Source organism: Aythya ferina (assembly GCF_964211825.1).
Source record: "Aythya ferina genome assembly, chromosome: 2".
NCBI lineage: Eukaryota > Metazoa > Chordata > Aves > Anseriformes > Anatidae > Aythya > Aythya ferina.
This window is the reverse complement of record NC_140297.1, coordinates 87,953,231-87,965,571: the sequence shown is the minus strand read 5'-3', so window position 1 is coordinate 87,965,571 and position 12,341 is coordinate 87,953,231. Positions and strand designations below refer to the sequence as shown.

General features: G+C 36.2%; 1 protein-coding gene across 1 annotated transcript in view; it reads left to right on the top strand.

Annotated features, from left to right (window-relative positions):
- Positions 1-2,154: 2,154 nt before the first annotated feature.
- Positions 2,155-12,341, top strand: part of ZPBP (zona pellucida binding protein) — a gene marked incomplete at its 5' end in the record, with an annotated part of 28,291 nt that continues 18,104 nt past the window's right edge. The window contains 3 exons of the mRNA XM_084510911.1: positions 2,155-2,236; positions 7,000-7,080; positions 11,371-11,496. Coding sequence (XP_084367037.1) covers positions 2,155-2,236; positions 7,000-7,080; positions 11,371-11,496 — 289 coding nt within the window. The remainder of the gene's footprint in view (positions 2,237-6,999; positions 7,081-11,370; positions 11,497-12,341) is intronic.

Sequence of the window (12,341 nt, the reverse complement as noted above, 5' to 3'; positions counted from 1 at the left end):
TTGCTTCTGTTTCTCCAAGTTTCTCAAGTCCTAGCCAAAAAAAAACCACAGTAAAACTAGAGGTTATCATCCAGTGTATCAGTGCAAAGCAACTGCAAAGAGCAAGACAGTGGCTTAAGCAGTGAATTCTTTCCTGGAAAGGGATTTATCAAGTAAGGCGCAAAAAGAATGGAGCTGCTAAATTAGCAGTGAGTCGTCTTGTTGCTCGGTAACAATGGAAACAGACTCACAATGAAACATCTCCTGGTGTGTAACGTGGCTCAGCTGTCCCACAGCTACCCCGTCCCTCACAGGGACACAGATAGCAACTTGAAATGACAACACCAATTACTTATTCATCTAGGAGAGGAAAAATTAATGTGCTTTCAATTTTGTTACAGATTATCCGGTGTTTTCATTGATTTGTTTTAAAATAAATTGTTCTGTCCATATCTAGACAACAAATATGAATTACACTGAAACACAGATTTAACACAAAATTTATCAAATGCAACTGCAGGTAAATGCAAATACAGAAAACTTGTAATTATTACTTAGAATAAGTAAGCCAGATGGACATCACAACATTCCATGCAGCTTAATTTCTTGCAGTTTTGCCAGTTGTTCTATCACTTGTCAAACCCACTAATGTTCCAGGTCAGAAAATGCAGCACTCATTGCCTAATCCCAAGCTCAATAGTCTTCATCTAGCAATCAAAATAAAGCAGTCTGATTTATAGGGGCCCTCTCTGCATAAATTCTATGCTCTCTGCAAAGGTCTGGCACTTAAGAAAAATCAAACTATGTTTATTTAGACAGCTCCTTTCACACTATGGAGCCTTTATTTTATGGGTTTGTCAGGATAAATTAGGGCACAGAGTCTGATCATTCTCCCATTTATGTTAGTGTCCCGAGGATATAATTTCCTGGAATTCCTAACTTGCTCTTGACTAACATGAAATTGTAAATGGGCCTAACATTTATTACACTACAGGCTTATAGCAATAAGAAGTTGTGTTCCATAATGCAGAATTAAGGTAAAAAAAATTCTTTTGATTTTTTTTTTTTGCTGATAAAGGAAAAAAAAAAGCCTCCTTCTTGACTATGACAGCTTTCATATACTGATCATATAAAATAAAATGGGTAAAAAGTCACATGCGAGATCATTCTATGTGCAGCAGTGGCTATGAAACTACAAAAATAACTACAAGAAAAATAAATACCAGAACTCTTGGTCTGACCCAACTTGTGTCCATTTTCTATAACAATTGTACATTCCAGTTAGTGACATGATACTTTCAAAATTTGACTTTTACCTGTAACAAGCCTTTAAAATACCATACTAATGTCTGTATTTACTGATACTCTGTTATCTCTGTACAAAACATATTCAGTTTATACACTAGAGCTAACACGCAGGGTTGCAAACTGACCTGCTTCCCCACTGCTTCATTTTTTCCTGGAAAGTTTAGTAAGAGATGGCAGGAGAGGCGAAGACACAGGACCCAGGGAAGGCACAGGATGGAAGCCATTCCAAGGATACCTCTTGCTTTGTTGCAGAGTGAAGTGCAATTAAAGCTTTACTCTGGATTTTGATGACAGAGATTCTGTCCAGATTATCCTGGGAAACGAATTTGACAGCTAAGGAGGCTGAATGGTTTCTAATGCCAATTTTTAGCAGTAATTTGTGATGGAAGAAAGAACATGGAGGAGGTGGTGAGATGCTTGTGCAGATGTGCTGTACTGGCTGCCTGCCTTTTACCTTACTTTAAGATTCCTACAGAGCAGTCTTTTTCTTGATGTCTTTGACGTGAACAGCTGTATTTCCTCTCTGGCACAGTACCAACATGCCATATTTCCCAGCCCAGCGACATTTCCCTGCCAGCCTTCGCCTCCTTCCCAGATAACTCCCGACGCCCACCACACCGCCTACACCAGCTCCGCCCGGGACTCATCCCGCACTCCCCGGCGGTTGGCGCTGGAGCTGCAGCCGCGGAAGATGTTTCCCGGGGCTTTGAGGATGTGAAAGCCTCCCCCCTTCCCTTCCCTCGCCCCTCCGGAGGTCGACGAGCCCCCGGGGAAGCCCCCGCCGGGGAGGAAGGGCCGGGGGGCGGCGGGGGCGCGGCCGTTGGGGGCCGCTAACGACCGCCGGGCAGCGGCACCGGGGCAGCGGCCATGGGCGGCGAGGGGCGCCCGGGGACCCGGGGCCACCTCCGCCTCGGGCTCCTCCTCGTCCTGCTGCTGGCGGCCCCCGCAGGTACCGCGTAATTTAGCAGCACCATAGGCAAGCTGGTGAATAGTTGGTAGCCAAGGCACCGAGCCGAGGGAGCTGCGTCTCGGTGCCGAAAGCTCTGATACAGCCCTGCAGCGGGATGGCTCGGGTGTAACACTGCTGCTGTCTGTCAGCTAAGGCAGATGAGGTTTGGAAGTCTGAACGTAGTAACTCACTTAGGCTTCCTGGTGGCATTACATTCGCTTATTTAATTTGTACAGTATTACGCATACGTGCCGGATCTTTTTATTTGCCAATCTAGTTATGATCAAGTTTCACTAATGCCTTTATAGGGTCGTTTCCATAAATGAGATTAAGGGTAAAGCTCAAAGTCCTGCTCTGAAGAAAAAAAAAAAATAAATAAATAAAAAAAAGGGGGGAAAATCATACACAGTATTTCAGTATATACTCACTGAAACACTGCTGTTGTATTATTTCTTCTGCCCCAGGTTTTAACAAGCATAATAGACATTATCAACTCCAAAATAGACATTCCATTTTGTTGCATTGGGGAGTTATTAATATAGTCTGAGTTTAGTTCGATTTAAAGAATATACACCTTTTCAACTATTTTTCTTTTATTTGCTAATTCTTGCAGTTTGGGCTGGTGTGTTTTTCCATAAGTGAGTAATTAATGTCTTGGAGGACAACATGGAGCATGTTTCTTAAAATGTCTAAATTACATTTGACTTGCCTATGTCATCTGAAGGAATAGAATACTTAACTTTGTTTAGCTTCACAATAAGGGAAACTTAAAATTAGTTAAAAATTAACTTTGTATTCCAAGTATAAAATGTTTTAGTGGTGTAACTGTCAGAGGGGAAATATAAAGGCTGACTTGAAAAATGTAATATACTTAATGCAAAAGCATAGTATACTTTATGTATTACTGTGTGTTTTTTTTTTTTGTTTGTTTGTTTGTTGTTTTTTTTTTTTCAAAAGGTTTCAACATTCTGAGACAGATTGGAAACTGAACATCAGTTTTTCCTATATAACTTTCATATTTCTAGTAATAGAAATGGTAATATTTCGACATAACACCATCAGTAGGCTGCTTGGAAATGCCAGCTGTAATTAAAATACTTGGATATAGGAAAACACTTGACTATTAGCATGATTGAGCAAAAATAACTTAAGTAAGTAGCACTGCTATTTATACAGTCTTTTGGTGCAGAAACCTCTTTACAAAAATTATCTTAAAACATAATTGCTTTGAAAAAACTTTTAGCAATTACCATAACTTAAATAAATCTTTTTTTTTTTTTTAACTATCATGTTGTAGAATTTTCATTTCTAAATAAATGAAACAAAAATATGCCAATTGAACATTCTAGCAATACAGTCTCATATTAATTAGCAAATTGATTAATTAATTCCTTAAGTCTCATTTTAAACTCTAATTCCTGCGCTTTTCAGACCAAATTGAATTTTCTGATAAATTAACTTTGAAGATGACAAATTTTGCTTCCGTAGCATTCATTTGAAGACTAAAAGATTTGGAATAAAATGTGTTATGGAACGGCAGAATTACTTTATGTGAAATTCAGTGCTGGGGAGCGGCATTCTTTTTGGGTGAGCTGGGTGTATGAATTTGTGCTCGTGCAGTCATTGTTAACCTAACCAGCCTCTGTAATGACCCTGGGGCAGGGGCTGGGGGTCTGCAAGTGCAGTCACCCTCTGTTTCCCGCCTGGTGTTGAGACTTTTCCCCCTATAGGCTTTATTCCTATTTCTCCCTTAGCAATACTTGAGCTTCATTTCTCTATTGCTTTGGGTACTACCTATTTCTTTGGATTGACTTTATACTCCAGCCAAGGAGATTTTAAACGCATCAGAACAGGTTAGCATTTTACACTTAAATTGAATTCCTTGTGGAATCTTTGGCCTACTTCCGTGGCATAAGGTAGCAATAAAACTGTTGAATTTAATTCCAGAAGATCTTAAAGTTGCCCAATGAATCCTCAAGTAACAAGAATACACCCTGGAATTCCAGTAATAACCAGTCATTTGGAATGGCTCTTCAGTCAGAAGAGGCTTGAATCACCCCAGACTTGTGGGTGAATTGCCCCATTTTCCTGTGTCAGATAGTGATAGATAACTATTTTTCATCATCTGTTTTCATCTGCAACCCATTGCTTGCTCATTGTACACACCTGTAAGACGTACAATGCAAGGAAGGATCACATGTTATGCTATGCATTTCTAGTGCATTGGGATGCCTGAAAAACTTGCATGGGAATTAATTAAGAAGCCACATTTATTTTTCTCTCTTGAAAAGCCCCCAGAACCCCAAACTTTAGCTTTTCCCACTGCTTGTTAAGTGCAGTTGCAATTTGAAGAGATTTGATTGTGCATTTAATGTCTTTAAAATGCAGTAGATGCACTTCTTTTGTCCTTTATTGTTTTTGCTGCTCTTTCTGTGGAACATAATGACCTCTTAATACTTCTTTTCTATGATAAGCATCTGTTTAAACTGATCATAGCACTCTTAAAATAGAGAGTGCGAATGAGAAGATCTTTTGTGCTAGAGACTGGTGCAGGAAGTGTCATTTAAACCAAAGTGATTAGGAGAAGAGCAAAGGAATTCAAGTAGGTTAACCTGAAAAACGTTTTGAAAAATGTTTAAAGGCATTTTAAGTATCTGAAAGTGAGGGAAAGGATGTCTGAGAATTCAGATTCATATGTGGACAGAAACATTTATTGAGTGAAAGGACTGATGTGCAAATGAAACATATACACATAAAAGAGCAGGTAACCTGACTATTTCAGAATCTAGCATGTGATGTCATTAAAGATACTGGAAAAGTTATTTCAGTAGTTTTACATAATCTTCCTCTGGTAACTAACTCCATTCCTTCAGCTTTTTCTAGTTCTTCTCATATAAGCAGTTCAAGAGCTCCATCTTTGGGTGTAAATTATTATTGTAAAAAAAAAAAATACTACTTGACTCCTGCTTAGTGCCTAAACATCCCATAAAAAGCGTTGTCAGTTTGCAGTGCTTGTCCTAACTTTTCTAGATATGTAGAGATCATGTGGATGGTTAATACTGGCAGAATTTAAAAACAGGCTGTGTTTCAGGTAGGATTTATAAATGGGTATAAATCAGTATGCTTTTATTGAAATAAAAGCACCTGCTGATATTTGTTCCTGGAGAATCAGATCATGTGCTTCTGTGAGCTGAATTTTAGTGAAAACTCAGTTTAGTTTTTGCCAGTGTAGCAGAATTCAGGAAGACAGTATAAATATTCAGGTGAGAAATTTTTAATCCACTTTGTTTTTTAACAAAAAACCCTCTAATCTTTCTTGCAGGTCTTTAGAGAAAATGAAGTTAATTAAAAAATTTTTGCTCCTCAAAAAAAGTTGAAAAGTGGTACTTAGTGAAGAATTATTATGAAATAAATTAAACTGTTAATCGCAGTAATCCATCATATGTGAGACTACTCCTGGTCTTCTCTCATTTTTTAGTTTTTTTTTTTTCTCCAGCAAGGTTTTATTTCTTCCTGCTCCCTAAGTTTTTTGAATAGAATATTCTGCTTCTGTTCTCAAAGGATGAATATAGACAGTTCTTTTAACTTACCTTGATTATCTCTACCTTCCAGCTAGAGAGCCTGCCTTGCTTCTGTTTTCTATAGCAACACTGTATGGTAGAGGAGTACAATTACCAACTTAATACTAGATGGGGGAATTGATAATTTCCTGTTATTGCTCAAGTCAAGGTAAATCAAATCATTTTTCTTGTGCATCAATACGTGCCTTAATTTAAAATGAGCTTACCCAACTATTTGTTGCCTGGTGACTTGAGCCTAAGTTAGCAGCAAGCACTGATTTGGTGCCACATAACTATTTAGCCCATCTTTGTAAAATAGTGGCTACTAATTACGTTTGATATTTTATTGCCATCTTTTTTGTTCAAGACTGTAGAGTCCTATGTTATTTACTTTCTTTCCCAGAGTTCTAAAGAACTAGAAATCAGAAACATACCTTAATTTACAGTAACCCATGTTCTTTACAAACGGGAGGTGGAGACAAAGAACGCAAAATGCTGAGACGTCTGCTAGCCACTGGTCTCTCTGCTGCCTTAAATTCTGTGTATCTGGAAAATCTGTAAAAGAAACTCAGATATGACTTGCAGTAGAATATCCACCTGATACTGCAACTGAAAGATCCTTCTTTACAGTTTTCTTTCGGAAGCCTTGTGTTCCTTGCAAAACTTTTCAATCATTATGAAAGTTTTGGAAAAATCTCTATTTAAAATAGAAGAAATAAAAATTAAGGTAGCCATAAAACCCCTTGTATTTTAATTTAATGGGGAAAATAGGAAAACCACAATAATATCAAAACCTAAGCTAATTGCTTCATTAATGGTCAGTGTGCAGATTGATTGACATCCTGATGGCGTCTATGATAACAATGCAGTTAAGTTTTATCCCCATTTTGGATAGCACCTAACCTCACTATCCCCATTATGGACAGCCTTAATTTAAATCATGATAGTTCTTGTGTAAGACTTAAAAGTATGGTTAAAGCTAAGCCTAAACTTAAGTATTGTTCAGAATGCTTTTGTATATCAAACCTTGGTAATTTCTGTTTGTTGCCTTTGTGAGGAACAGGCCTTGCATAAGACATAAGACAGTTACTAAATCTGTTGAAGAACAAGTCTAATAAAGGGTTTAGATTGCCTGAAGTATGCTGTTGGCTTTTTGAGAGAAACTGAGTGTTGTATTAATGTTATTGTTTCATCTTTTTACAGTTCAACCCTCACAGGGATTTTTAAGAAGTGCAGGGCCAAGACGCAATAGCTTAAAAATAGTGGGATCCATCATATTTCCAGGTACTTTTCTTTAAACATAACATAACAAATTTCAATTAGAATATACCAATTTTGTTTTTACCACAGAAATGCCCTTCTCCATCATATTACTTGTTGTTTAATTGTTTCAAATGGTTTAATTAATTACAATTTTGAACTGACATGTATGTTTAATAATAGGTCATAAAAGCACATATTGCTACCATTGAAATGTATTTTTATTATAGTGATTTTATAATTTTTATGAGACCAAGGTAAATAATTATTTTCCGTAATTGTTATAAAATAACAATGTTATTTGTATTCTTCATCCTGTCTGTAAGACTTTTGCCTTGAAATACTGCTTTCTTCCATTCTGTGCATGCCTACTTCGTTTTACTTCTTGTGTACACAGAACCTGAGATTTGAAGCTTATGTTAATGTTCTACAATAAAAATGAAGAAGTGTTACGAATTAATTGTTCATTAAATTAAATCCATCCAACTCCAGAATATAGTATAATCATTTTCTTTTCTTAATAAATTAGACAATTATTGGAAAATATGAAAAGTACATTAAAGAGGCAGTTCCTCGTGCCATATGCTTATTGTGTTGCTGTCTCTGTAATGCACATTGTCTGATTTTAATAAGACTCTTCCCCATAGTTTTCTCTATCTGTGTTTTACAGTTACAGCTTTACTAGTAGCATGCCAAGAAATTATGAGCTCTAGTCACTATAAAATACATATATAAAACAAAAACAAAAACAAAAAATAACCACCACCACCACAAACAACAAAAAAGTTTCTACTGTGAATATGAGAATAGTAATATTGTTCTTTCAACAGGGCTCTTACTGTATAAGAAAGAAGAACAAAACTGAGACAAAACCAAGTTGAATTCTAGAAAATGTACATCGGTCTTTGCAGGACATTCCTCCAAACTTGACTATTACATAAGAAGTTAACACAAGTAGTTTTTTCAGACTGAGCAATACAAAAAAAATAAAAAATAAAAAAATTAGTGTTGAATTGTCTTTAGACAAATACATTTTTTCCCCCCTTTTTTGAAAAAACAAACCTCTGTGTCTATTTCTTCAGATTCAGGAAAGAACTTCTGGATGGAGAAAAAGCTATCCTTAATGGAGGCAGTTGCCTGGTGATAATAGCGCTCAAATGTAAATTGAGAGATACATTTTAAAACTGGTGGTTAAAACTTTGAAAATTCTTGTACTCACTCAATGCAAATTAAGATGAGCTCAAAAACCTGTGTAATTATTTTCCTCTCTGTGAGTTACACCTATGGAAAGTATAGTCCTTTAATTTCTCCCTTGCTTCCTTCCTCATACTGCTGGCAGTTAGGAAACTTGCATAGTTTCTGGAATATTTTCCTAATTTCTATTCCTTTCTCACATCCGGAACAAACATGTCAAAAACAAATGAAAGCACGCCTTTCAAAGGTAAGCAAAATAAAATTTACTGTAAGGCAAAGCAATTTCCATGTATTTAGAGCTAGAAAAATTAGCTTCTGCTCTCCCTCTCCCTCTCTGTTTCCCTCTCCATCTCCTTCTCCATCTCCTACCTCCATCCTTCTCTCCTCCTTTCCCTTTTTCCACTATTGCATATAAATTCCAGATGGAGAAAGAGTCAAGTTTCTTCTATTTGAACCAGAATGAAAGACAATATATTAGTACCAGGGAGATATACTATAGCTGGGCAGCAACATACTGGATAATCAAACTTACCTGAGTGAGATAACATCTTTGTACCTGTACCACTGGCTAGCTCTCAGAGTTCTGCATCTGTTTTTGTAAACAAGTTCAGCAGTGTGAATACCCACAAATAATCTCCAAAACTTTTGTTGTACAAGGAGAATGTAAAAAATTACATATTTTGATATTGTTTTGGAGGTGCATTTTCTTAGATGTATTAGTTTTTGTTGAAAGGTAAAAGATTTCTGGAAAATAATTTCTTTTTAAAGGTTTCTGATAGTACCTTCCATTACGAAATTATTTAAAGATTAATATTAAATAGTTTTTTTTGAGTGGTCTGAAGGTTTCATCCTTTTTGTCTAGTTTTTCTGTCTTCTGATTCTGACTGAGGTCTGTAAACTTGGCATAATGTGACTGCAAAAGGGAAATTTGAAAGCTAGGAAGCACAATTAAAATGTTTTTCTCAACTCTGTTTCTAAACCATTTTGTATTAATAAAGACCGTTTACACCTTCCCTTTGATACCCATTGTGAGTACATGTGACTTGGCTCCAGTGTTGTTGTGAGATGCTTGGCATTATCTAGTACTTTGAGTTTTGACTACCAAAATGTGCTTAAATACAGTGCTACACTATTCAAATCCTGACCTGTTGAAATACCTGGCATAAATGTTCTTTTTTGGATCAGTTTCTGAAGTGATTTATTTCTATTTTTATAACAGAAAGAATTCGAGGAATTAAGAAAAAAAAAAAAAAAAAAAAAAAGCAAACAACTTTAATTACATGTATAAGATTTTATTTTAAAAGCAAGAAGAGTAAATTTATACCTGGTAGAGATTTTATCAGTCATTGTACTCTAGCAGATTCCCTACTTCTATATTGTTCCTACAACAAATGTTTACAAAGGTGTCATGGAAATTTACAGTGGTGGGAAAATGGGAAAAATTTACCATTTGGCAAGTCACAGTAACAAAGACACCGCAATTTTGTTACTTTTTATTATGGATATATAAATATGTTGTAGATTGCTATAAGACAAAGCAAAATGAACATGAGGAAATAAAAAACAAAATACAAGGTGGGAGAGATATGCAATCTATATAATTTTTCTGCAGTGGACTATTATTAAAACCAGTATGTTAGTAAATTTTGAGAAAAAGTATTAAGGATTTACAATGAAAAATGGTCAGCACACCTGCAATTGCATAGATATGTAGAGTTCATATTAATTTATATGCTTCTGGGTTAAAAACTGAAATTGCACCTGTAAATGACATTTATTTCCATGATATGTTATTGGAAATTAAAAAGATATTCTTCTGTTTTCTGCAACAGAAGCTACTGTAACAAGTGAATTATTAGCTGGGATGGACATACCTTCTGTTCTTAAGACTATCAAAATTCTGAATTTATTTTTTCTATATTAAATGTTAATATCTAAGTCTGTATTCTGTTTAAGCAACTTAATGTTGTGAATATAAGTGGCTTTTCGTTCTTTAATGAAAGGAAACAACCATACTTGAAGGGGAGAGAAAACTGGTACCATTGCTGCCACTTGCCATAAAGAAAAAGTGGAAACTGTTATTCTGAATGTTAATCCCTTCCTGCAACAACTAGCTAAACTGCTTTCCACCTGCGGGGAATCTGAAATAGTCAGTGGTAAAATAAATAGTAATTTGTTTATTTGATTCTGTTTCACTTATTAGTCAGATTCTCTAAACCACAGTGCAATAATGGTGGTGGTTTTATATTAATTGTAGCTTTTCAATGGCTTTAGGATAGCCTGATACGTTCAACTTCAGAATACTATAATCTAGCATCCCATGCTTCTGAAGAAAACAAGTGCTTTGCAAAATGTCATTAGGAAGGGATATAAAACAAATTGTACACTGAAATCATGTATATTATGGGAGTGATTATGACCACACTGATCTTGACATTTTTAGAAGCAATTAAAGATCTGGAAGCACGTGTACACTGCAAATCTCATGTGACGTGCACACCTGCTTTACTGGGACAAAAGACTAAGTACATCCTTACTTTACTCAGTTTGCTTCTTAAATCATCATCTCTGAATTGAAAAATACCTCACCATTTATTGAGGTACAGCACTAAAACCTTTTTTTTTCTTTCTTTTTTTTTTTTTTTTAATATAAACATATATATTTATATTTAGGTATGTAGTGCATTGGTAAACGCCAATTGAGAATAGAAAGTAAACAGCGAGCTTCCAAGTCTGAGCGTTCTAGATTAACATGGTGCATCTCTACTCTCTTCATGTGTGTGTTAGATACCAAGTGAGACAGTAAACTGCAGAAGCCCATGCATATAAGAGCATACTAAGAGACATACTCCACTCAGGAGGATGTTACAGTGCACTGTGGTTCTTGTTTACACAACCATATAAACCTAGAGCTAGAAAGAATTCTCTTAATGTTATTGTCCAGAGAAAAAAAATGCTCTCTATTTTTATGTATTATTTTGATGTAGATATAACAGGATCAGTGCCAAAATTAGAACTCCATTCAAGATCATCTGTGAACTACTGTGTTAAAAATGTATAGCTCAATGTTAGGACAGCATTGGTAAATGTCTGATCCTAATGATAATAAACTTCTTTCAGTGAAGGTTTATGTCAAGCTGGATCACAACAGTCCACGTATTTTATGTGTTACAAATCATTTGAGAAACTCAGAATTGATTGATCCGATATTCCGGTGGAATGGACCAGGTGGTTATCTTTCTTCGGGTAAGGATTTATGTTCTTACATGGCCCCCTGCACCCTCTGTCTTCTCCTCCTCTTCACCTTAAAAGAAGCATGTTGTCTACAAAGGTGGGAATGTAAATGGAGAACAACTAACTGAGGATACTTGGTGCTTGTATGTGTATCAGATACATTAACTTTCTATTTTAAGAATTCAGGATAACCAAAATAAAACAGATCTGCAGATCTCTGTAGAAGATGTTGCCTTCTCTAAAGAGTACAAGGCAGAGCAGGGCATGCTGGATACAACAGATGCTGAGGGTGACATTCTTTGCTGCCTTGAGAGACAGCTGAGAGTGTTCTGTAAGGACAGAGTAATAGGGTCATGGCCTGTGAGATTGAGCCCGACCTCCTGCTCAATGACAGGCTGCCTTCAGATATGAAGTTGCTTATGGCCTTGACCTCTATCCATGGAGATTTTTTTTTTTCTCCTTTCTGTGCAACTTGTTCCATTTTTTTCTTATTTTCTCTCATAATTTCCTGTATTGCAAGTTGTCATCATTACTACTTACCCTTTTGGGATGTACTTCTTAAAAGGTACAGTTTATTCTTCTTGTAACTCCCCTTAGGTGGTGAAGCACTGCAATTCCCTCCTTACACTTCTCTAGGATAAAAATCCCAGTTTTCTCTGTGTCTTGTCCTCTAACTCCTTAACAATGTCCCAGGCTTTCTGCTTGACTTGCTCCACTTTGTTAGTATCTGTCTTGTCTTGAGGAGTCCAAACAAGATACAGTGTTCAGTAGTGCCCAAATAAGTGCTGAGTAGGGAGAGAATAATCACTTAATTTAAACTGCTGATTATACTCTTGCTGATGCATCTAATGAAGTCA